The sequence below is a fragment of the Lytechinus variegatus genome, chromosome 19, assembly GCF_018143015.1.
Source record: "Lytechinus variegatus isolate NC3 chromosome 19, Lvar_3.0, whole genome shotgun sequence".
Lineage (NCBI taxonomy): Eukaryota > Metazoa > Echinodermata > Echinoidea > Temnopleuroida > Toxopneustidae > Lytechinus > Lytechinus variegatus.
The window spans coordinates 21222461-21249897 of NC_054758.1; the positions used below are offsets into that span (position 1 = coordinate 21222461).

General features: G+C 37.0%; 1 protein-coding gene across 2 annotated transcripts in view; it reads left to right on the forward strand.

The window, feature by feature from the left end:
- The window catches only part of LOC121406043 (oleosin GRP-17-like), a 64653-nt gene extending 37998 nt beyond the window's left edge, over positions 1-26655 (forward strand). The window contains exons 3-7 of one of the 2 annotated variants that reach the window (XM_041597051.1): positions 11855-11890; positions 18930-18976; positions 22067-22130; positions 23044-23105; positions 26291-26367. In XM_041597051.1, the coding sequence (XP_041452985.1) occupies positions 11855-11890; positions 18930-18976; positions 22067-22130; positions 23044-23067 (171 nt within the window). In that variant the 3' untranslated portion in view covers positions 23068-23105; positions 26291-26367. Of the gene's footprint in view, positions 1-11854; positions 11891-18929; positions 18977-22066; positions 22131-23043; positions 23106-25002; positions 25108-26290 lie in introns of both variants that reach the window. The other variant, XM_041597050.1, reaches the window with a different exon arrangement.
- The last annotated feature ends 782 nt before the right edge of the window (positions 26656-27437 follow it).

Sequence of the window (27437 nt, forward strand, 5' to 3'; positions counted from 1 at the left end):
ACTATTGAATTCTACCAATCATCATCACAGGACAAGGCTGATTAAATCATATTTAGAGACATGGTCAGAGATAATTGAGACAATGTGTCTCCTTTGAGCAGAATGGTTAGCAAATCAAATAAAGAAAGATTTTTCGTAGCTCCCATGATGTGGTTAGTTTAGGAAGATTGCTACAAGTACATGTAGATTGTTCTTCCTCATGTTTGATGTTCATGACTTTCATCTTTAATTACCTCCATCAACAGTATTTTAGGGTTAGATTCCTGAGATAAGTTTTAAATTTTGGCTAAGATCATGCTCTTGAAAAATTGTAAACAAACATGGATTGATTTTTGAATTGATGTCTGTGTTACATGTAACAGTTTTTTTTGTGTGTGGGTCATTTAAAACCAGTTACCATGATTGTTTGTTAAGAAAATGGTCTTAATTTGCGAAGGCAAAGTTCAATTTTAATATTGAGAATCCATGGCATTACAATGAATGTGAATTTAAAGCATAGTTTACATATTCATATTTATTATTAATGATATGAATATAAATTCGAAGTATATATGTAGCAAATTCATTTTTATTGTAGGAGAAACGAAAATAGTAAGATAACAGAGAACTTACACAAGAATACAATATTCTGCATGAATTGAAGCAAAAACTACTTGTACATCATTAAAAAAAATTATGAAATATAATTGCATAATTTTCTTCCAAAAAATAATTGTTATGACTTAAATGATGAAGTAAGTTGTGTAAGTGAACTTGGACTTAGTAAAAGCAGTCTTTCTGAATTGTATCATTCTATACAAAACAATTTTTACATCTTTTTATTGCATGTAGTATCCATTACAGTACATGTTGTAAAGGGTTAAAACCTTTTGGTGCAACTACGTTAATAAACTTCCCAGTAGAGATAGACCCTGCCGTCATATCTATTTCTCCCTCGCTCTGCTATTGATATGAAGACCGTGAAATTGAAATGGTTCAGTTATAGATATATGGATTTACGACAAGTCTATCGTCTTTATTGCATCATCAGTATATATCGAGACAATATTACGCAAAACTTGTTTCCAATTCAATATTGTCCCATCAGCCCCCATGACATTTCGAAGAATATGAGATAACAGTGAGATATTTCACTGTTTTACTTGCCTTGTTCATTCTCTTGGAGAATAGGATTCACTTATGGCCTAAAATATACTTCTTTTTTAATGATTTCATTAGATGAGTGACCTGAAAGACAAAAACAGTATCCCAATATTATTCCACATACTGCATGCGTTACAATCAGAATGTCTAGCAGAGAGAGAAAAAATGATGAATTTACAGGTCACAGGTGTTGTGAAAGTATAGATCTGCACAAGTTTGATGTGTATTCTTATCGTGTTTTTAAAAGTCTATAAGCAGTGATTACATACAACACACTTCAAACTCCAGAATTGGGTTAAACAACACTGTTTTAATGGTAAAAGATATAATAGAAAGTGCTTAGTTAGGTAGACCACCAAACAGCTGTATTTTTATTATCGCTGGTTTAATATTAACTTTTTGCATGCAAATGCAGTATGGTTAAGAATTTTTTTTTATAAAGAATGTTTTCATATCTTCTGGAGATGGCAGGTTACAGGATAGGTTTAATTAAATATCTTGTCATTTGCAATCGCAATTTTGCTCTCTCTTCATTCAGTTCAAGTGATTTTTAAATGCAACTTTCAATATGATTTTACTCCCAATTGTGAGAATAAGACTCCCAGGCTGTTTTGATGAGCGATGCAATGAACTTTAAAACAGTGTCTAGAGTTCTGGTTACTGGTAATAAAAAAGGGCTTAGTGTGAAATTTTATTGGTACAGCCCTACACACTAGCATCGATGAATGCATGCAAGGTACAAGTTGAGAATACACCCCTATGTATTGGGAAATGTGTCATGTGTACACCTTAGTGTGAAAATGGATTACAATACAGTCCCACCCATTGGAATTGGTGTGATGAAAACACGACATCTATGGAGGCAGGTGGGACTAATGAGGCATATCACCTTACATCTATCATTAGGCTATGTTTGTCAGTTAGGTTCATTTCATTGAGATCCCTAACCCATCTGAACCTGTGCCATAATAATTGATCTATTATTTAGAGGGAAAGAGGCAGCCTATTTGAAGTGAGTTTTGTACTATGTAGGTTTTGGAAAACAGATTCAAGATCAAATGATTTATCATTGTACTTCATTTTCAACAGGAGTTAAAAGTGAAGAGAGAAATAAGATTTGCAATATATTTGAGAAATCTGTTAGAGGGAAGGAGGTAGTCTGCTGTGCAAACCCTTCACTCGAGTTAGGGGTCTGAATGTGCAGCCTACTCATGTCATGTGTACTAAAGGCCCTCTCGCTCAGATACAGAAATGAATTGAAACAGTAAGTTTTGTATACATGTGCTAGTCTTTGCGTGGAGACACACTTGCTGACCACAGTTTTAATCAGGGTCTGTGCCTGCAGACTAGGAAGGAGGTGGGGCAGCATGTATTTGAATTAGTACTGGTATCATGTTGGTTTTGGAAAGTAGATTCTAGATTCTAGATTCAAGATTCAATACTCTATTTATTTATTTATTTTATTTCCAAAATACTGCAAAAAAAATTTTAATGAAGAGAACAAGAATATTTTTTGTAAAATTATTTAGAGGAAAGGGGGGGGGCAGTATACAGTGTATTTGAATTAAGTAGTGGTACAGTGTTGTTTTCTGACACATAATTCTAGATTCAAGATTTAATAATTTATTATTTTTTTGTTTCATTTCCAACAGGGAAAAAACATTTTTTACATAATGGTAAAAAGAACAATGGTGTAAGCCATGGGCATTGTCTTCTTTCTTTAAGTCATTTTTTTTATTTAGAGTACATTAAGTAATGATTTGTTCTTTCATAGCTCGTGGCTCTGTTGTAGTATAGTTATTAAAACCTCCCCAAATTCTTGCATTTGATTGGTTGAGAGAAAGGTTTTCATAGAAAATGTACATCTGTTGTTGATAACAAATTTTATTACCCAACACCAGACCCCAATCCCATGGGCAAATTATCACAGTCTCATTCTGTATACTTGGATTGACTCCGGACTAGTCTTGAATATCTCTAGATCTCTTAAATAGTGTTTGATATGATGTGCAAATTGAACATATGGATTCAAAGTCGGCATGTAGATAAAAGCCGCATGTGATCAATTAGAATACAAACATTTGTATCAGTTAAAAACAAAGATCAGGCATGCTACTGAACAGGACTACTTAAAGGGAATGATGAAGGCTATATCACAGTAAACCAGTCCGAGTGAAAAAAAAATGCAGGGTCTGACAATGTTGTGCTACAGTGGGATCAAATTCTGTGTGGTCACAGTGTGGAGAATTATGTGAAATCACCTTCATATTGTTAAATTTGTTTTTAACATGAATCACATTTTCGTATATGTGGACACGCTAAATACTCACATCATCGACGAGTCCACAGTGTGAGATTGATTCCACAGTATTAGATTTGAGCATTTTAACAGTGTGAATTCCATATATCCTTTGTCAAGGTTTCCAGTGTATAATTCTATTCACAATGTTTCATCTGAGTATTTTAACAGTGTGAATCACATTTTCACATAGTTCACTATGTGGACACACTGATTATTCACACTGTCAAGGTTTCCAGTGTTGAATTCTATTCACAATGTTTCATTTGAGTATTTTAACAGTGTGAATCACATTTTCACATAGATCATTATGTGGACACACAGAATATTCACACTGTGGAGGTTTCTAGTGTTGAATTTTATTCACAGTGTTTAATCTGAGTATTATAACAGTGTGAATCACATTTTCACATAGTTCACTATGTGGACACACTGATTATTCACACTGGCAAGGTTTCCAGTGTGGAATTCTGTTCACAGTGTTTAATCTGAGTATTTAAAACAATGAATTCCATATTCCTTAGTCCATTATGTGATCACACAGTGAACATTCACACTGTCAAGTTTTCCATTGGGGAATTCTGTTCACAATGTTTAATCTGAGTATTTCAACAGTGTGATTCACATTTTCACATAGATCACTATGTGGACACACTGATTATTCACACTGTCGAGGTTTCCAATGTGGAATCCTATTCACAGTGTTTAATGTGAGTCAGTGTGAATATTCACAATGTCAAGGTTTCTAGTGTGGAAATCTTTTCACAGTGTGTAATCTGAGTATTTTAACAGTGTAAACCGAATTTTCACATAATCCATTTTGTGATTACAATGTGAACACACTGAACAGTCACAATGTCGAAGTGTCCACAGTGTGAAACTATCTTTTATTTAGAGCATTTTAACAGTGGGAATCCCATTTTTACTGTGTATGTGGACACACTGTGAACGTTCACATTGTTGGGGTGTGCACAGCGTGGAATTGTTTTCACAGTGTTCAATATGAACCTTTATACAGTATGAATCACAACCCCGCTTATAGTACACTATGTAGTCTACAGTGTGTGACATTGTTACTCTAGGAGGAAGGGAGGTTTATTCTTAACTGAAGAAAATCAAATGCAATTTGATTTTCAGTCATCTAAAAAGCAAGGATTGAGGTTGTTTTCATACCTGGTGTTCAGAATAGTTCCCAGTTTCCTGATTTATAAAAAGCATATTTCATGTTTGTTCTACAACATTAATACTGTTCTGTTTTCTTTGCTGAAACGTATAAAATATGATAACAAAGCAATTTTTAAAAAGCACAAACTGTTTAAAGTTATTTAGAAGTGGCAGAGTTGCCACACACTGCCATCATGTTTGATGTAGATTTCTGTAATATCTGTGCTTTTCCTATTGTTCATTAGAGACGATTGGAGACGATTTGTGATGATTAGGTTAAATGATTCTCTAATGTAACTGGGCAAAGATATACAAGGAGGAAAATAGGCAATAGGATTGTATCAGTTTAAGACTTTAATAAAGAACTTAAACCGTCACCTGGGACCTTCACCTAGGACGTTCACAAATTTCTAGAATAAAAAATTTAATTGATCATTTGCACTCATTGCGTTCGTATTCTCCCTGGCTGTTTTCTGAGACTCAAACATATTGATCTGTTTATATTTGGCTGTCTTTCTGGTAACTTGCCCAACATCCTTCCAGGATTTCCACCTGAGAAGAGGAATTCCCTCGAGGAAGAATATTTATAGGATTGGTTCATATCACAGCTGCCTCTCCTAACACCCAGTTCTATCCTGGTTAACAGTAATAGGTTTACAGAACATACTGAGATCTTCATTTTATGCCTCTTTTTAAAGGGAAATCTCACCCAGATGAGAAATTGGATTAAGAAAAATATTCAAGAAAGTGAAGATTTGACGATAACTTATAAGATATGGCCTATTAGAGGAGCTGTAAGTGTTTTCAAAATATGGGTTTGTGATGTAGGATGCGATCAGCAGCTGCATTTGTCCTTTAATATAAAGTCAGACTATCTTGAAGAAAAAAAATGACAAATAGTCCAGACACTTTGCGTGAATCACCTACAACTCTTGGTGGAATGCTCCCCTGGGAATGGAGAAAAAGTATACATTGTATGCGGGCATGTCATCATCCAATGATAAATGTTTGTGCAAGGCACATACGAACACAAAGTTTGAAGCCCTATATTAGAGGTAGGCCTATTGTTTAACATTGTGACCAGCCGATTTAAAAAATTATCAAACCAAGTTGAAACATGTGTACAAGTGCATGTATTAGAACTAATAAACCCTGAAAATAACCATTATTGAGAATGAAAAGCTAAAACTACAAGGCAAACCCCGATTTTGTAAATAGGCGTCTTACAGACGCCTAAATAGTACACATAAGTGTATGGGATGAAATTAAGATCATGTTTCCGGTCACTTTATGTTTCAATTTTTGAAGCACTAAATAATCATTTTTGAACGTATTTTTTTCTGGGCTTCATTTTTGTAACAGACACAGGTGACAAGTGTGACCTTCTAGCTCAGATTTTTTAAAAGTCAAAACAATGTTAACCAATCACTTTGATGTAAACTATCATTTGCATTATATAGCAGGCAGACCATGTAGATTTCCCGATGCTGTAGTATAATACACTAATACAAAGAGGCTATGCCTACTGGAACAGGTTTTGAAATAACATTCTATTAAAGGGATGGTCCAGGCTTAAAATATTTATATCTAAATCAGTAGAGTAAAATTCACAGAGCAAAATGCAAATAATTTCATCAAAATTGGTTAACAAATAACGACTTTATTGAATTTTAAAGATTTGCATTATTCCAGTGAAACACTTTTAAAGTATATCAATATTTGGTGAAAACAAATATATGCACATCGTCATGAAAATTCATTAGGTGGGGTGATGATGTCACATCGCCACTTTCCCTTTTCTTATGTCATTACTTAAAATCAAATGTTTTCTTTTTCAAACATGTATAAATGACATGTCTCAATTATAATGAAATAAGTTGCGGCAATAAATAACTAATGCACTTCATCAGTTTGCAATCCAATTATTTTAGTGCTTGGTAGAAAAATGTTGAATAAACCTAGTGTAATAAAATACAAAAGAACAAGTGGGGATATGACATCATCAGCCCACCCAATGAATATTCATAGAGACATGCCTAGAAGTGTTTCACTGGAATAATGCAAATTTTAAAATTCAATAAATTTGTTATTTGGTCTATGATTTTGATCAAATTTTCAACTTTTTGCTTCGTGAATTTTACTTTATTGATTTAAATATATCTCCAGGCTAGACCATCCCTTTAAGTCACAAACATAGCATAACTGCTTAATACAGTGTTTTTATTGAAGTGCTGCATACTATAAGATGAGGGAGTCACCTGATGCCCATTCGTCTTCCTCCTTCAATTGACATGATGATGTTAAGTCTATGTGATCTCATGTGCTAACCAGCTGATAGCTGACCTCCACATCTATCTGTTATGTCTACTACAAGGTGGCTAGAAAAAAAATTCTGAGAGTCACACTTGCCGTGCCGTAGTGTGTGCAGCAAACAGTTTATGACTAAGTGATGTAAAAAAATCCACTATCTAAATTAAGCTCTATTTTTCATGATAAATGTAGGCCTAGATGAATAAAGTTTATTTCAAACAAACATTTACATACAATTTGACCCGAAGGTAACCAATCCCAGGGTTTAACCATTGGTAATTTTTTTCATTTTCACTGAGTGTAAATTGTAATACATAATGTAGTCTCAGTCTGATGATACATATAAATTTGATAAATGGATAAAAACTACTTTCGTTTTCATGCTGATATCATCACAGAAATTTACTTTACTTAACCTCTATATTATGATGAGGATGCTAGCAAAGCAATCTTCTAAGCTGGTTTCCTATACTGGTATGAGGGAAATGAGTTTAAGAAAGTAGATGAGAGTGTGGTCCTAGGTTGTTTTTTTAGACACCCTATATACAATGTGGAGAAGCTGTGTTCTATTGAAAGGTCAGAGAACACTCCTATTTATCACAGCCTGGAAGGCTGGAAGGGATGAGGAAGACAAATTAACAAATTAACCCCTATCATTCCAATGCTTCTTCATCTCATGTGAAGAGATGACTACATCTCGCTGCTGTTCTATGCTGGATGAATGTAGCAAAAATGTTGTTTAATATTTTTATGCAATGCAGTTTACTTTATGAATGTTACAGTCGTAATTTAAACAGTTTAAAGAAATGTATAAAACCTGTAAAAAATAATTTTGATTTTGGATACTTGATTCTCAATAAATTAAGCATGGTTGTTTAAAGCTGTTAAACAAGTTCTGTGAGGTTCATATATTAAACAGCATTGTATAAAATTTCAAACAACATTTTTACTGGGACATTCCATGTACATGTATAACTGAACAAATAATAATATAAACAAACAAATAATAATGTAATATTTATAATAATAGCAAAATGCAATGTTTCTTGGTACTGCACTACATAACCCCACTTAAGTACTTGTTTTCATACTGGCATGGACCTATTATGTGATACTGGGTAACCATTTACTACACCTTGGTGGAGAGTGCCAAATGTAGATAAACGCCTTGCCAAAGGATACAAGTGTTGCATTTGGGATTTGAACCCACATATTGCTGTTTAAAGATCAGTGACTTAATGTCATTTACAACAATAAATATACAAAATTTTATTAGTCCATTGTAGAGAATGAAAACTAAGTTTTAAAGTGGAATGCTTCTAAAAAGAAACCAAAACCCAAGAAAAGAAGAAATCTTATTGGAGAGGGTAAAATGAAAGGAATAATTAAAAAAAAAGTTTAATCAAAATCAGTTTTGAGATAAGCAAGTTATAAGAGTTTGAAAACTCTTGTTGTACTCTCTATGGGGATCCTCAAATTGACAAACATGCTTCAAAGTGGCTGATTTTGTGGACATCTCTCCATTTGTTTTGTACACAAATTTTCAGATTTTCCTCATCTTTGAAATGGCATCTTGCCTCCTTCTGGGCACGACATATGTCATGGGAAAATATAATCCATACCGCATTATGTCAATGTCAGGAGGAAGTAATGTGAAATATGGAAAATAGAGGGGAAAATCTGAAAATTTGTGTACATAACAAATGAAGAGGTGAAATTCTTGGCTTACCCTTTTGCAATTTTTCATAATGCTGTACTGTCTTACTTGCGATGTATGAACGAATTGAAAGGAAAAATTATAAAGGGAATTCATAATATCATCATTATCATCATCACCACCAACACCACCACCATCACTGTCATCCATTTTCATAAAAAAATAATCATTTTGTGTATTATACTCTGTTGAAAATTATTTGAGCTTCGTTCTGTGGCTGTAATACCTTCAAGCACATTTGCTTATAATGACAGTCCTCTTGCAGCGTTGAATGAAATGTTATATTACTTATTTTGTTGAAACTGCTTTAGATATTTGTTTCATTGTATTTAAAAGGCATATAGATATGCCTATACTTTCTTGTGTCACATAATGTATTTTGTAAGACGTTCTATCATCTATGAATACAGAAGGAAATAAAACAAACTAACTTGATCTCCTGGCCTACCCACACAAGAAGCATATGGTTGTTTCATTGTAAACTAGTAGGAAACTAGAAGCACAAAGAAAACACAAACAGCTGATTAGGTTAAAGGGAAAGTAAAATTGTTTGGGTTTATATACCGTCTGTTATCTTTACTGTAGTATGGTGCAGAGCTAGTTAAATTATTATCAGGGGGGGTTGTTTTCCAGTACGCCCCTGTTGTGTTTCTTGTAACCGGAGCTTTGGTCGAAACAAATTTGATGAAGAAAAGTTGAAAATGTTGATGACAAATGGGATGGAGATTGTGTTAATCCTTTGCACACAATAGTTGGAGTATGGGAGGGAATGCACTATGACATAGCTTGCATGTCAGGACAGCAACACCGAACACCATATTTGGGTGGTGTGCGTCATATGGCGTTTACCCCCGTTTGCCAGGCACGCTCTGAAGAGGGGAGAGGGGCGTGGAGAGAGGATGACAGAGGGAGTGTATGAGGGATATTGGAGTGGAGAGGAGGGGAGAGATGGAGACAGGCGTGGGGGGGGGAGGGAGAGGGGCGAGGAAGAGAGGATGACAGAGGCAGTGTGTGAGGGATATAGGAGTGGAGAGATGGAGACAGGCGTGGGGGGAGGGAGAGGGGCGAGGAAGAGAGGATGACAGAGGCAGTGTGTGAGGGATATAGGAGTGGAGAGGAGGGGAGAGATGGAGACAGGCGTGGGGGGGAGGGAGAGGGGTGAGGAAGAGAGGATGACAGAGGCAGTGTGTGAGGGATATAGGAGTGGAGAGGAGGGGAGAGATGGAGACAGGCGTGGGGGGAGGGAGAGGGGCGAGGAAGAGAGGATGACAGAGGCAGTGTGTGAGGGATATAGGAGTGGAGAGGACTAGGAGGGGAGAGATGGAGACAGGCGTGGGGGGGAGGGAGAGGGGCGAGGAAGAGAGGATGACAGAGGGAGTGTATGAGGGATATTGGAGAGGAGGGGAGAGGGAGAGAGATAGAGATGGAGACATGAGGGGGGGGGGAAGAGAGCGGAGAGATAGAGAGAGAGATATATTACAAAGAAAGAGACAAGAGAGGTGTGAAAAGAATATTAACGATGGAGGGGCGGGGAGATGATGGAGGAAAGAGAGAAAGATAATGGGAGATGAAAGGGAAAAGATGCAGAGAGGTTGCTTGGTGAATGGAGAAATGGATGATGAAATAAGACATGTATGAAATGGAGAACTAGAAGTGTAAGGAAAGAGAAAGGGAGATTGAGAGAGGAACATGGGGAGGGGAGAGGTTCTGGAGGGATAGGGTACTGAAAGAGGAGAGGGATGGAGAGAGAGGGAGGGATAAGAGTGAGGTGGGGGAGGGGGGCAGGAAGATTATTTTGATGAATGGAGGTGAGAGCGAGTGTCAATCTGTGACTAGGAGAGGACAGTTCGCTAGGGATGGTGCCATCAACCATTATCAAGACATATTCATGACATACACGTATAGGATTTATTATATACTTGGAGATATGAAGGCATGTACAAAATTACTGAGCAAGGGAGAGAGGGGGGATTAAAAATAAAATAAGGAAAGTTTTTTGTTTAATACTGGTATAATCATGGAAAAGTATAATAAAGTATGTAAGTATTTATATCATAGGGGTTTGAAACACTGCAATTGAAATTTACACATTTTTTGGCAGATCAGAAAAAAGCTGCAATTTATAAATATGGCAATGGTGGCAACTGGCAACCTTATTCTCATAACAGTCTCCTAATTCATGTTTAGAAAACCTTCTTTAGTAAAAAGAAGGTTGAAATTTTGTGTCATAACTCCCCAATTCAAGCTTTATAAGACCTTTTGTAAAGCTTGAGAAGTGAGCTATTAACACCCTAGTTATGTAGGAGGTATATAATTGTAGAGGGTGTCATAGTCATGATAGAGATGTGCTAGAAAAAAATGAAAAGAGCAAAGGAAAAGAAGAGAGAAGGTAGAGGAAGACAAGGAATTAATACCCTTTTTAGACAGGCTAAAATTTCCTTAACCCCGTACTATTGGTGGGGCTAAATGGCAATTTAGCCCCACCTATAGTACGGGGTTAAGCTTAGCCCACTTTCGTTTTACACAGCGTTTTTGCAAAGTGGGCTAACCCCACCTATAGTACGGGATTATTTGGCCCTCCAAAAAAGCAGGGTTATCCCACCAATTGCGGTGCTAAGAGCAATAGTACGGGGTTAAGATCGCATGTGTAAAACGAAAGTGGGCTAAGCTTAACCCCGTACTATAGGTGGGGCTAAATGGCAATTTGGCCCTACCTATAGTACGGGGTTAAGGAAATTGTAGCGTGTGTAAAAAGTGTACGAGTGAAGCACTTGTACTACGAATGATCGACAAAAACCAATAGTCCGGGGTAAGCGAGTTTCGTGTGTAAAAAGCAAGCATTCCTTATCCGGGGTTAGCAATAACAATTTGGCATGTGTGAAAAGGAAAAAAATAGTACGGGGTTAAGGATAGTACGGGGTTAGCGATAGTCCGGGTTAAGAAAATCCTGTGTAAAAAGCCTAATAGAGGAAGAAGAGGGGTAGGGAGAGGAGGAGGAAGAGGAGAAGGGGCAGGAAGAGGAGGATGAGGATGAATAAGAGAGGGGAGGAAGAAGAGAGGAAAGAGAAGGAGGAGGAAGAGCAGGGACAGGAGGATGAGGAAGAAGAGGAGAAAGAAGAGAATGAAAGAGAAATAGATAGATGTAGGTGTTTATCCAAGTTAACTATATACTTACAATAAATTCTACATTTTTTTTTCATTTTTGTGAATTGATACTTCAGTGCCAGGATGAAGGAGAACAATCATCAGATGATGAGGTATAACCTTTAGCTGGTAGACATGTTATTTACCTTTTTTTATTATAAAAACATTAACAATCAATTTTTAATCATGATAGACAATTAGTGTCATGATTTTCTAACAAGTTGAATCTATTTTCATAATCATATTATATCAGTTTGTGTTGAATTGTCAATTCAATCAAATATTTATCGATTCCTAATCATGATATACATTTAGTTTCATGATTTCCTTTACAAGTTCAATCTATTTTCATAATCATATTATAATATGTGTTTATGTACTTTTCAGTGTAAATTATGTGTTTTCAGTCTAATTAATTAACTCTTCTATTGTCTATTGAATTCATTATTTTTAACATACACAATTCAACAAATTTTTTGTCACCTTAACAACAGATTGTAGATTTGAACAAAATAAAAATCTCATTGCTTATAAAACTCATCTAAACTTCATATAACATATTTTAATGTAAAGATTTGAAGTGCAATATATTGAATCATTTATTACTCTGCCTTCTGTTGTGTCACTTCATTACATTTTTTCTATTAATATTGATGTATTCTGATATTCATTTTGTTAAGGATTTATGAACTTGTTTACGTATAATCTTTGTTTATCAGTCTTCCAACTGTTTTAACAAAGAAGTTTTTCAATTAACCAAAGTAAATGAATGGAAACCACAGAAATATACATTTTTACTTTCAGTTCCATAAAACTATTAAAGGGTAACAGTCTGGTTAACCACTGTTGTGGTATGTCATGATTTTGTTTTTCGTGTTCCTTCATACAAAATATAATAATATCAGTTTCCAGAATATTTTGCTAAGTCACTCATTTGTCATGGATAAAAACAAATAATTACTTGGAAAATAATGTGAATTAAGTACACTCCCTTAATTTTACAGTTTTGCCAAGATGTGAAACACTTATTCTCAATGTATTCCAATAGATAACGGTTATTGTAACTACTTGTAAGTATGATCCCAATTTACACTTTATGTTTGAAAAGGTCTATAATTTATTAAAGACTAGTGTTTCAGTGCAGGAGCCATTCAGGAAATATTGTCAGAGATATAAGGCGGTGCTGCACCTACCCGGTGCAGTCTTGATATTTAAGCCCGATCAGCCTTCTTCGCGATTAATCTCAAGATTCAGGAAACCCCGTCTCCACCATCGAAAGGAGCGATACGTGCTTGAGCGAGACATCAATGCATTATGGTTTGATGCCGTGAATAAATAATCCTGAATGCGTCTGCACTTGCGAATTAGCACGATGATTCGTAAAATAGCCCGCTATTTTGCAAATAATCCCAAGTTGATTTGGGATTGCAATCTCGAGATTAATCCTGCAAACTAGCGCGATAATTGCGTCTCCATTACAAATAATCTTGAGATTGTTCAGATTGGGATGATTTGCCAGATCTGAAATAGCGCACTATAATTTGAAAACACGGGTTGATGCAGTCGGCCCTACATGTATAGTCTCCCTTTAATTAAGTAATTGTTGACATACTTTGACCTATTATTTCATAGTGCTTGATCTTATGATGACAAAAGTCTGTGTTATATTACACAGTATCATTTAAACCACAGACTGTCAGTGTACTACTGTCTGTCCCAAGCCAGTAACCAAGCTAGTAATATAGACATGGGAAGTTTATCATGAATAGTTTTTTCGTTGATTTTCATTGACTAATTTGCTCTCGTCCAATCAGATGCAAGTATTCACAGTAGCTTATATAACATCTCTCAGTGAAAGTCACTGATAAAACTTTTTATGAAACGCTCTCCATGAACTGTCTCTCTGCCATAAAGTGATAATGAAGATGCATACCGGTACTAACATTTGTGCAGTTCACAGGATTAAGCCTGTTTAATATTTTGTAATCACTAGAGAATATTCATTTTCAGAGTTTGATTTTTATAAAGATCTCTCAGTGAAAGTCACTGATAAAATTGTTCATGAATCCCCCCCCCCATGAACTGTTTCACTGCCATAAAGTCATTAAGAATCTACATATATTTGTGCAGTGCTCAGGGTTAAAACCTTTCAAGCCTGTTTAATCTTTTGTAATCACTAGAGAATATTCATTTTCAGAGTGTGATTATTTTAAAGATGAATTATGAATTATTTGATCTTGCACATATTTTGTGAATAGACTCATACACAACATGTGTCAGCAATTAAAGTGTCTTAAATTTGAGCTGATACATTTACAAATTTCTTTCTTTTGATTACGCCCTATTTTCAAAGAATGCAGCAAACCATCTGCTTTATGAATTGCCAATGTACTGGTGCTTAAACTACAAAATATGATTAAATGGGCCTATATTTCATGATGTATTTATATGTATTAAGATTAAAAACGACAATGAGAGTGTATGATCTACTCTGATCAAGTCAAAGTAAAACATTCACAAATACTATATAAATCAAGGGAAAAATGAAATAAAAGTCATAACACATTTTTAAGATGTCTTAGTTGTTGCTGGTCCATTTAAGGAGCATCCAATGGGTCTGGCTTTAACCATTTTGATAAAAATGTTCATCACAATACACATTCTGAATGTACATATCTGTCATCACATGGGTTTTAGACTGTGATCCGACAATGAGGAAGCAATGATATGACACATACCATTCTATAATACCACTAAACCGCAGTAATGTCATCCTGTCAAGTGCTAAGTCATTTGAGTTCCTAAAAATAACTTGCACATTCATCCAATTTGTTGTCATCATGTAAACAAACCAGTTTGACCTTGACAAGTGTATTGTTGTTGTATTTAAAGGGGATATCCACCCCTACAAACAAGTTGATTTGAATAAAGGGAGAAAATCCAACAAGCATTGTAATATTGAAAATTTCATCAAAATCGGATGTAAAGTAAAAATTTTCCATATTAGATTTTTAAGTTTTGCTTGATTTCACAAAACAGTCATGTGCACATCCCGGTCGGTATGCAAATGAGGAGACTGATGACATCACCCTCACTATTTCTTTTGTATTTAACCCTAAATCTCCCGGGTATTTTGATTCTTGTCATTCCCGGGGGGGGGCCATTATGGCCCCCCCTTAAGATCTCTGCCTTCGATCGCGCGAGCGACGCAAAAATTTGCACGCTGGTAGTGTGCGATGTAATCTACAAGGCTGTATGGTAAAATTTTCCAAAATAATGAGATTTTATTTTATATGAATTAATTATGCTAATTTATGCATAAATCATACTTTTTGCTCTAATTCACTGAATAAAGCTCCTAGAATGCTAATTTTTGGTAAAAATTTTCTTTGTAGCATTCTTAACAATCGTAATTCAAAAAAACTTTGGTTTGGAAATAAATTTCTTATGTATTTTATTGTTTTATGAATTTCTTATGTATTTCTTTGTTTTTTTACTTTTTGTTTTTTATTGTTTTTTCAATGGAAATTGTTCCAGACATAATTCTGATCATAAACAAGGCAAAATTAATTAAGTTTAATCAGTAAAAGTAGAAATAATGATACATTTATGAATTTTGGCTAAATACGCAATTTGCATTGGATTTGTACATGAAATCACGTTTATGAGCAATTTTGGGTCTGACATGCACTTGCATAATGTTGCGTAATGTCGTAACCGCGTACCCGGGCGTCACAAATTTGGTCTCAAAATTTGCGCGAGACTTGAATGTAAAAAGTCAGTGAGCTGCGAGGTGAAAAAATTTCGCGCAGCAGATATATCGCGAAAATTGTTGAGGGGGGGCCATTATGGCCCCCCCCCCCCCGGGAGAATTAGGGTTAATTATATGAAATATAAAATATATCAATTCTCTCCTTGCAATGTTTAAACAAAGTTTTATTTCTCCTTGAACATGTGGAATTACCATTGTTCAAACATTTTGTGGTCAATCAAGTTGTCAGATCTGTAAAACTTGATATATTTTTAGAATTCATGTAATAAAAGACAAAATAAATAGTGAGGGACATCACTGACTCTTTCATTTGCATATCACTGAGTTGTGCATATAACTCTTTCGTGAAAAATTTATCTTATTTTCCATTTTCCATTCGATTTCGATGACATTTTTAGTGTTATTCTTGTTCGTCCTTTATTCTCTGTTGATTCAAATCAACTTTTTTCTTGGATGGACTTGACCTTTAATCATAATTTTGTCTTCAGGCAGCATATTTTTATTAAATAGTTCCTGAAATTCCCCTTCACAAGATCATTTCTCCTCCAGGGAATCTTCACTTACAATGGCTTACTTCTTTAACACAGATCACTTCATTTAGATTTACAAACAATAGGTGTGTTTGAGCTTTTTCTGATTGGAATAATTGAGTTGTACATGTGCACTTGGACAAGAATAGATTGTTTACTCTGAAATGAAAGAATTCATGTCTATTTATTCAGAGTGGTAGACTTATTCACATTCAAATAGCAAGCTGTCAGACACGTGATTGTGATGTACGGCAACACGAGATGGTATTCAGCATTTGTACGTATGAAGTGATTCATAAATCCATTGTCAGTTTAAATTGGAATTTTCAACGGGGCATTACAAGAAATTTGAATTCATTTGTTGTATAATTGATTGCAATTTTTGATTGATCACTTGTCTTTATCTTGCAACAGGAAAATGTGCAAATTGATTGTTACCTTGATTTATCATTCTCTAAAGTTGACAAGTGGAAGAGTTTTTTTTTTCAAATTAAAAAAAAATATTGATAAAGCTTGTGTGTCTTAAAAGCCTTAAAAGCAATATGTCTTACATTATTACCTGAAACTGAAATCCAGGCTTCTTTTATCATTATTGTTATTCAAATAATGTGTGTGTGTATGTCCCATTACCCAAGTATATCTTCTTTGGACTCAGTATAATATCAAGTTTTCCTCTTTTTTCTGTAGGTGATCTTTGTTTCGTATTTAAATCAACACTATAATTTCTTATACATGTACTTGTACTTAGTTGTTTATACTCATAACTTTTTTCTTTTAATGCATGCTCTCAACATTGTGATTCTCTTGAAATTAATGTATGTGTGTGCAAATTTGAAGGAATTAAGAAATTTAATAAAATTTCATTGTTAAACGTTAGCATATACCAGATAGAATTTCTAGTTTCCCCTTCAACTTTCTTGAAGTCACTTCCTGCGCCTCCCCCTTAAATTTTAAACTAATCACCTGAACTCCATTTTCATGCAGGATTGATTTCGTCTTTGTATTTCAGAATCATTCTTTATTTCCTGATTCAATAAAAAAATTCTTTGTAATCAATCACAATTTATTGTGCTCAAATAAGTGAATATCTATAAATCATAACTATTTCCTAATTTGTTCGAAATGTATTCTTTTAAAACCCAAAATCTGCTTCATTCTCTACTTTACAATTTCAAATCAATCACCTGAACTCAGTTTTCATGCAAAATTGATTTGAATTTTTGTAATTGTATTTCAAAAACTTTCTTTATTTCTTGAGCATTAACACTTTTTCTTTGTAATCAATTACACTTTTTTGTGCTCAGATTGGTAAAAAATATCCATCAATCTTAATTACACGTATGTCCTTATCTGTTCAAAATATCTTCTTTTAAAAACCTCAAACTTCTGTATTCTCTACCGCAAAATAATGGGTTTAATTAACGATTGTGAGTGGTAGACAAAGTACATTTACAATTTAATTGATTAATTTATTATGAAATAACTTAATAAGATTACGCTACGGTCACAAGTACCTTTACAAACACCGACAAACGATTTTATACTATTTATCGCTATGTATAAATTGTTTATATGGTGATCGTGACCGTAGCATTACTTTTTAGTGTGTGAATATGCATAGGGAAGTGCCTTGAGCACCTAACTACTGTAGGTACTTGTATATGTGCACAATATAATACCCTATATAACTATCATGATTATGTAGTGGACATTTGATTGATGAGTGCTTAGAGCAAGTTTTGAGATCTACACAATAAATTGAACGATTTGAATAGGTAAAAGAAGTTTTATGATGTGGGGTGGTTATGGTTACAGAAATAGTTCCAATTAATATTTAACATTGATTGTAACTTTTTGTACATGGATTTCTATAGACTTACTGGTTGTGCAGAATTATAAGATTGATTGTATTGTTTACATGGCCCAGGTTTGATATTTGAAGTGAATTCTTTCTTGAGAGTTATCAGATCGTTGTCACAATGGGAATTGGACTGGAGTAACATTTTTGTGATTTTGTGATATAGCGATCTGTGTATGAAGTGTATTTCATTTTAGCTTTTTTTTTAATTCAAGCAATCTTTATGGAGAGAAAGAAAATTGTTTGGAAGAGAAATAGCCAGAACCAAAATAATGAAAAAATGCTAACACCATTATAAAAAAAGAAATCTATAAATCCTGGTAATAACTCAGTCACATTTGCTCTCCGGCGGCTGTGCGCCGAGTTGAAAAAACATTTTGTACTAGATACTTATAGGTGGTTTGAATAAAAATGAATATGATGGCTGTTTTCGTGGCCGCCGTAGAGCAAGTGCGACCGAGGAATACCTCTTATTGTAAAATGGTTATAATCTTTCACACATATACTCACAATGTGGAGGTATCCGTAGTGTAAGATTTTCTCCACTTTATTAGATTGGAGCATTTTAGCAGTGTGAAAAGCATCTCTACATACTCCATACTGTTAGCACACCTTGGACACAGTGTGGAAACAATGCAAACACACTGTATGACACTATGATCTTCCCAGCAAAGTTAGAGTGTTCTACACCAAATTCAACACTACACTCTAAAAATGAGGATGGTAAAATCAACACCACTTGATGTCCATAGAGAACCACACTGTGAGGTGTTAAAATTACACCTTGGAGTTTGAACATATTACGAAAAGGTGTTAAAGAAAAACAAGCAAATGTGTTGTGATAGCGCCAGTGGGTGTTGAACTAGCACTGTAAATTCAACACCAGAGAAAAGTGACTGGTGTGATGTTCTATGTACACCAGTTAACACCATAGCTGTTGCTGTATGTTGTCAATCATTTATCACTTTTTTTTCTTTTCTTATTTGTTTCAGAATGGAAATGGTAGCAGTGTAGATCCAGAAGAATCAAGTGAAAGGAGGTAGGTGTTATTAGTACACTGATAAATGTTTGGTGTTTATATGCAACACCGGAGTCCCCATAACACAAAGGCTAGCGAATCCTATGCTTGACCGTCACAATTGATTGTACATTGAAGTCACCAGTCAATGCAATGAATCATAGAAAAATGATGCATGATCATTGCTAAGATTTGTGGGACTAACCCATGGTTGGTGTTACATTGACACCCATGGCTTTCACCTTTTATCCGCCAACCAACCCACTCATGCACCCACCCACACATGAACCCACCCGTGCATCCTCCCACTCACTCACCCACCCACCCATCCACCAACCAACCCACCCACACATGATCCCACCCACCCACTCACCCACCCATTAGCCAACTTACCAGCCAATCCATGCATCCACCAACCAACCCAATAATGCATCCACCAACCCATGCATATACCAACCCACCCACCCATGCACCCACCAACCCACCCACCCATCCACCAACCCGTGCATCCATCAACCCACCCACCCACCCATGCACCTGCCAACCCACCCATGCATCCACCCTCCTACCCACCCATGCATCCACCCTCCTACCCACCCATGCATCCACCAACCAACCCACACATGCATCCACCAACCCACCCACCCATGCATCCACCAACCCACCCACCCGTGCATCCACCAACCCACCCACCCATGCATCCACCAACCCACCCACCCATGCATCCACCAACCAACCCACCCATGCATCCACCAACCCACCCACCCATGCATCCACCAACCCACCCACCCATGCATCCACTCTCCTACCCACCCATGCATCCACCCTCCAACCCACCCATGCATCCATCAACCCACCCACCCATGCATCCACCAACCCACCCACCCGTGCATCCACCAACCCACCCACCCGTGCATCCACCAACCCACCCGTGCATCCACCAACCCACCCACCCATGCATCCACCAACCCACCCACCCATGCATCCACCCTCCAACCCACCCATGCATCCATCAACCCACCCACCCATGCATCCACCAACCCACCCACCCATGCATCCACCAACCAACCCACCCATGCATCCACCAACCAACCCACCCATGCATCCACCAACCCACCCACCCATGCATCCACCAACCCACCCACCCATGCATCCACCAACCAACCCACCCATGCATCCACCAACCCACCCACCCATGCATCCACCCTCCAACCCACCCATGCATCCACCAACCCACCCACCCATGCATCCACCAACCAACCCACCCATGCATCCACCAACCAACCCACCCATGCATCCACCAACCAACCCACCCATGCATCCACCAACCCACCCACCCGTGCATCCACCAACCCACCCACCCGTGCATCCACCAACCAACCCACCCGTGCATCCACCAACCCACCCACCCGTGCATCCACCAACCAACCACCCGTGCATCCACCAACCCACCCACCCGTGCATCCACCAACCAACCCACCCGTGCATCCACCAACCAACCCACCCGTGCATCCACCAACCCACCCACCCATGCATCCACCAACCCACCCACCCATGCATCCACCAACCCACCCACCCATGCATCCACCAACCCACCCACCCATGCATCCACCAACCAACCCACCCATGCATCCACCAACCCACCCACCCATGCATCCACCCTCCTACCCACCCATGCATCCACCAACCCACCCACCCATGCATCCACCAACCCACCCACCCATGCATCCACCAACCAACCCACCCATGCATCCACCAACCAACCCACCCATGCATCCACCAACCAACCCACCCATGCATCCACCAACCAACCCACCCATGCATCCACCAACCCACCCACCCATGCATCCACCCTCCAACCCACCCATGCATCCATCAACCCACCCACCCATGCATCCACCAACCCACCCACCCATGCATCCACCAACCAACCCACCCATGCATCCACCAACCAACCCACCCATGCATCCACCAACCCACCCACCCATGCATCCACCAACCCACCCACCCATGCATCCACCAACCCACCCACCCATGCATCCACCAACCCACCCACCCATGCATCCACCAACCCACCCACCCATGCATCCACCAAACCACCCACCCATGCATCCACAAACCCACCCACCCATGCATCCACCAACCCACCCACCCATGCATCCACCAACCAACCCACCCATGCATCCACAAACCCACCCACCCATGCATCCATCAACCTACCCACCCATGCACCCATCAACCCACCCATGCATCCACCAATCATCCCACCCATGCATCCACCAACCCACCCACCCATGCATCCACCAACCCACCCACCCATGCATCCACCAACCCACCCACCCATGCATCCACCCTCCAACCCACCCATGCATCCACCAACCCACCCACCCATGCATCCACCAACCCACCCACCCATGCATCCACCAAACCACCCACCCATGCATCCACCAACCCACCCACCCATGCATCCACCAACCCACCCACCCATGCACCCATCAACCCACCCATGCATCCACCAATCATCCCACCCATGCATCCACCAACCCACCCACCCATGCATCCACCAACCAACCCACCCATGCATCCACCAAACCACCCACCCATGTACCCACCAACCAACCCACCCATGCATCCACCAACCAACCCACCCATGCATCCACCAACCCACCAACCCACCCACCCATACATCCATCAACCCACCCACCCATACATCCATCAACCAACCCACCCATGCATCCACCAACCATCCCACCCATGCATCAACCAACCCAACCACCCTTGCATCCACCAACCAACCCACCCATGCATCCACCAACCCACCCACCCATGCATCCACCAACCCCTTCCATCCATGCATCCACCAACCTACCCACACATGAACCCACCCACAAACCCGTCCTCTGGTGCATGCACCAACCAACCCACCCTTGCATCAACCAACCCACCCACACATGAACCCACCCATGCATCCACCCACCCACAAACCCATCCTCTCATGCATCCACCAACCAACCCACCCAAATCGAAAATAAAGTTTAATACCGCTCTAACTTTGATATTTTACATCATATTTGAAATTTATTGTACTGTTCTTTCTGTTGAATTTTGTAGAACAGGGAGGATAGAAGCTGATGATAATGAAGAAGACGAAAGATCAGCAGAAGAAGTCCAAAGAGTGAGTAGTATTGATTGGCAAATCAATGAAGGATTTATGCTGGAGAAAATTATTAGATTATTACATTTTCATTTCTTTTACTACAAATCATATGACACTCTTTAACTTCCATTTTAAAATAACATTGTTTATTTGAAGTATTTCTGTATAATTTCTCCTTCCATAATCAGTTTTGTGGCACTTTTCCAAATTCAAATTTGACCTTGAGAGAGCAATATCCAAAACAAGGATAAACAAGTTAAAAATTGCACATTAATTATGAAAATAGGGTTGAAAAAACTGATGGAAAATATTAATATTGGAAATCCAGAATACAAATTGCTGCTCTTCTAACGGTTGGCAGATATGTGGAGTTAAAGATTGAAGGGAGAGGGAGGGGGATGGTTCATAATTTGAAGAAAATCAGTTATTATAGACATTCAGTCATAAATAAACATTTTGACTTACTATTCTGAAATTTTCCCTTTTGGCTCTACCATTAATGATTTACTGTGTTATTTGTCCATTTGTGACCTAAATGAATGGAAAATACTTTTGATACAGTGTCCTTTTAATTTGTTTGTTGTCGTTATGCATGAAGTTTCTATATTTTTATCCCGTATGAATCTGTTAAATTTTTCTTGTCTTATCTGTATATTCAAAGTTTAATATTTTTATTTCTTTCGATCTAGATTTGAATTTAGAAGATTTGAAATTGACTCCTTTTTTATTTGAAATGGATCCTGATTAGCTGTGGCCTGTAGTGACAAGTCAAATTTTGGATTAGATTTTTAAATTAATCATAAAGATGTTATGCTCCTGGAATCATGTTTACACCAAATAATTGAGAGTGTGCCTCTTTGAAATGCTGCTCAATTTCTATATTCTCTGTATCAATGTTATCAACATCAATATCTTGTGTTATCTTATATAGCGCCCTCGTGGTCGACGAACATAAGGATTGTACATTCTCTTCATATCTTATTTCCATATTTGGTATCTATAAGAAAAATTCGTTTTTCGATTCTGCTGTGAATTTACTAACAAATTGTTTGGATTCAGCATACATATTTGGCCTGTCATACATTGTATATCATATATACACATAATTAGCCTGAATACATATTTCCTGTTTCATTGTATGTCCAACACTGACTGAAAATGGCTAACATCAAACATTATTCTCAAAAGATCATAGTATATGGCAATTCAGAATTTCAATGTTTTAATTTTTATCCCTCCTAAATAAACATATTCCCAAAAGACCCAACCCCATGTTATAATGTGTGATACCAAATAAATACCAGCTTTATGCTCTTTATTTATTTATCTAGTTTTATTTCAACAGGTTATGCTGTAATATATGCCTGAGCTCCGACCATGTAAAATAAAAAAAATATTGATTTTATTGCAATTAAAGCATAACTCTATTTTGCAAAATATTTATATTTATAATTATGAAATCTATAATTATGAAAGGGAAATATCAATAATCACATTTAACCCTTCCTAAGAGATTTTTTAAAATCACTTTTGCAATTTTAGTGATCACATTGCTGAGTGTATGGTTTGATGTGATAAATTTGGCATTTTCAAGAATGGAATGTTTGTAGTAGTTTTGAATACATTTATTAACATTTGAATGTAAAGAGTATATGTCATACATACAGGGTTTTTTGAGAGAGAAAGAGAGAGAATTATAATAATTTTGTGATTAATATGAAGTAATTTTGTTGAATGTATGGCAAAATTTAAACCACTTGAAAATATATATTTCTGTCGAAATGTCATCTGGGTTTTGTTATGTAACCAAATAAACATAAAAATATGAACCTCGGTAAAACTCTGGCTATTCTTTTTTCCTGTTCAATTTTAATTCAGGAATTTATATTTAAACATTTTGTAATCATATGAGATCATGATCATGTCCTTTCACAAAATTTCCCTCCCCTTCTTTTTTCATGAAATAATAATGGGGGCACATTTTTTGGTAATCACTTCTCAGGGTGAGGCACTGTCATTAGAAGGTGGACATGAGCATGAAATGAAATTTAAAAAAATAGATCCTAAACAATTAATTATCTTTTGATCTCAGAATAGGCTTAACTAATATACATATTTTTCCCCACCATAAATAAAGGCTAATAATTTTCATTTTTCATGAACTGGTAAATACTTTTTTTACGTATATATGGTTAAAAAGTATACCTCGGGCCCGTTGCATAAAACTTTTTACCTGAAAAAACTCAGGTTGTTTTACCGGAGTTTTTGCCCTGTGATAAAGTCAATGGCAGATATCAGACTAACCTTAGTTTTCAGTTTTTACCACAGTTTTCTCAGATAAAGAGTTTTATGCAACAGGCCCCAGATATCTGATTTTGCAACTTGGATACCCATTTCCAGTACATTTTTTTTTCAATTTCTAGTACTGATTTTCATTTTTTAGTACTGAAAATGGACAGAATACTGATAGGTTCATGCAAAATACTGATTTCCAAAGTTTCAGTTTCAGTTTTATGCGTCGTCCAATGGTATTCCTTCAAAAATATTGATTTCCTCACCAAAATACTGATTTTCAGCTTTTTAAGTAATGAAATGTTCGTTCAGGTTTGCTGCTCTGCATTTCACTGTATTGTGAAAAATTACCCCTTTTATGTGTTTTGTAAATAAACATGTTATTTACCTTTTACATGGCAGTGAAATGGATGAGGGTGAATACCCATTAAACTTGAAATAATTGTTTGATGTGTCCATGAAATCACCTGGTCATTTAATTTTCCACTCCAATTTTGTTTCCCTCCATGCATGGCACCCCTTACTGTTTTCTGCATGTTGTATGACCTGTACCCATCTCCCGTGACCTTTGACCCCGTCGATGTGATGATGTCATCAGATGTTAAATCGAGAGAAGAGATCTAACAAGAGGTTACAACGGAAGCTCGAACAGTCGCAGGAAAGGGTTCTTATTCTAGAGCAAGAAGTCCAGATACTAACACAAGTAAAACAAAAATGTTCATTTTGAATTTTATTTCCCCAAGCTATTATCTTTACTTAAGCCAAGTGTTTGTTAGTCTAGTTTAAGACCCCTTTACCGATTTCCTTGTTCGCTGACTTCATGCCAAAAGCTGAGTGAGCATGTGACCCTATAAAGCTGTACTTGTGTGTAGGTTTTCAGGGTTGTGCTTATATTTAGCGTATGGATTGTTTGAGAAGGTTACTGATAGGATCTATGCTTAGCTTTCGGCATAATTAGTCGGCAAATAAAGATTTCGTAAAAAGGGCTTTGGAAGTACACTTCACTTCATAAGACATGGCCCTGGGCTTTCATTGCTGTGCATTATAGAACTATCTGTGAGCATGAATGGGCAAAATAAATGAACAACTATTTTTAAATGCTCTCTTATATATTATATTATCCTTGCAGTGTTGTCATGTTGTAATCTTCATTCAATTTTAATATACATTATATCACTTTCACATTGTCAGAATGCAGTATTCATTGGTTATTATTGGAAAGAAATATAACTGCATGTCTGTATTTCTGACTTTTTATGGATTTTATTTTCAGACTATTGGTGATTAAATTTTGTACAGTGTGCATGCAAGTATATTTATTTTTGAAACCTTAAGAAATTTGAAGAGTATGCCTGTAATTAGATGTGTATCCATGCACGTTTTAAATTTATTTTTAATGTACTGTACATGCACACCAATTGAAGGATATAAATAAAACATTTTATTGCATTTAATTCATTATACTTCTATTTTGCTGAGATATGTATATATTTTATATGTAAAAGCAAGAAAAACTTAGAAAATTCTGTCAGAAGTGGGTCCAAGATGATGGGGGAGGGGGCATGTCAAAAAAACACTAGGAAGAAAGGGCTATCACTATTCTAGGAGACCATTCTCACAAATATTTACACCCCCCCCCCAAAAAAAAAAGAGCTTGCTAAAAATAAGTGAGGGGGTGGGGGTGCTGAGTAAAATTTGGCCTCTCTTTGATATCTCATGGCTAGGGGAAGGGGGCTTAGTTGGATTTTCTCCCCTCTAAAGACTCCCTTTATTGCTTTACATTTTTTGCATTCAACAATGGCCTCAGAGCATATAGTTTTATGCAGTGGGACATTGAAGTGACTTTAACCTCCTACTATTAACATTTTCTTAATTTTTTTCCATAGGATTTGGAAGCTGCAGAGGATGAATTGGACCAGGTGAAGGACGAGAATCGAGCATTACTAAAAGCATTGGCCAAGTTAGGCAGTTAGGCCATGGTATATATGTATAGCCCCCTCTACTGTTAGGACAGAGAATAACTGATAGCAACTCACAGTGGCAGACTGACCACAGCGGGAAATAAACAGATGCAACTGTGCAACATGGATGAAGAGCATGAATCCTCAAGAGTCAGCAATGGCATATGTATTTACTTTGTATTGTCTCATTCAGTTAGGGATGGTACTTTTGGCATATCAGAAGGAATATAATTCCTTATCCCAGTAAAAACTGTGATGTTGTCAGGTGTACATAAAAAAACTACACCAGTCACTTACACCAGTGATAAATTCACATTGTTAATCCTTCCCCAAATGGTGTTAATGTTACACCTTTTGCTGGTTCAACACCCTTTGGGTGTTGTATTGAGACTGTGGTGTTAATTGATGGATGTAGATGACAACACCAGTCAGTTTACACCCTGAATTCAGTGTTCAACATCAAACATGTTATTTTAACACCTTTGGTTATTCATCACTCTGGTGTTATATACAAAGTCTGTTTAATTTAACACCTTAGGGCTTGGTCCTGTTGGGGAAACCAACTGGTGTCAGTTTTACCAACTAATGATATTTTTGTGGTTTCTTGACATTTGATTCAGCGACAATGGCTCCGATGCATAATCTATCAGTATTAAGCCAAACATAAACTCTAAAACTAAATAAATCCTGATCAATGTATTTACATTATTCTGAACAAAAAAAACTCTATCACAAATCTTAACTCTAACCCAGTAACCTCTGAGATATTAAGACTGGAGCAAGTATTGTGTCACCATTATGACAACACCCTTTTTTAACACTCTTTGGTGTTGTGCTCAAATGCTCAATTTAATTCTAACATCACAGTGTTTGCAAAGAACCATAAAGCCATTGATTTAGAATTTCGAAGCATGATCTAGGTTCCTGTATCACAAGCCTAGGTGATTGATCGCATATATGATTTCTACAATTGATTATACATTGTTGCCAATGCAATCAATTGTAAAAATTGGTCATGTGATCAATTGCCAACATTTGTGTCACAGGGTCCTGATCTGATGTAGATATGAAG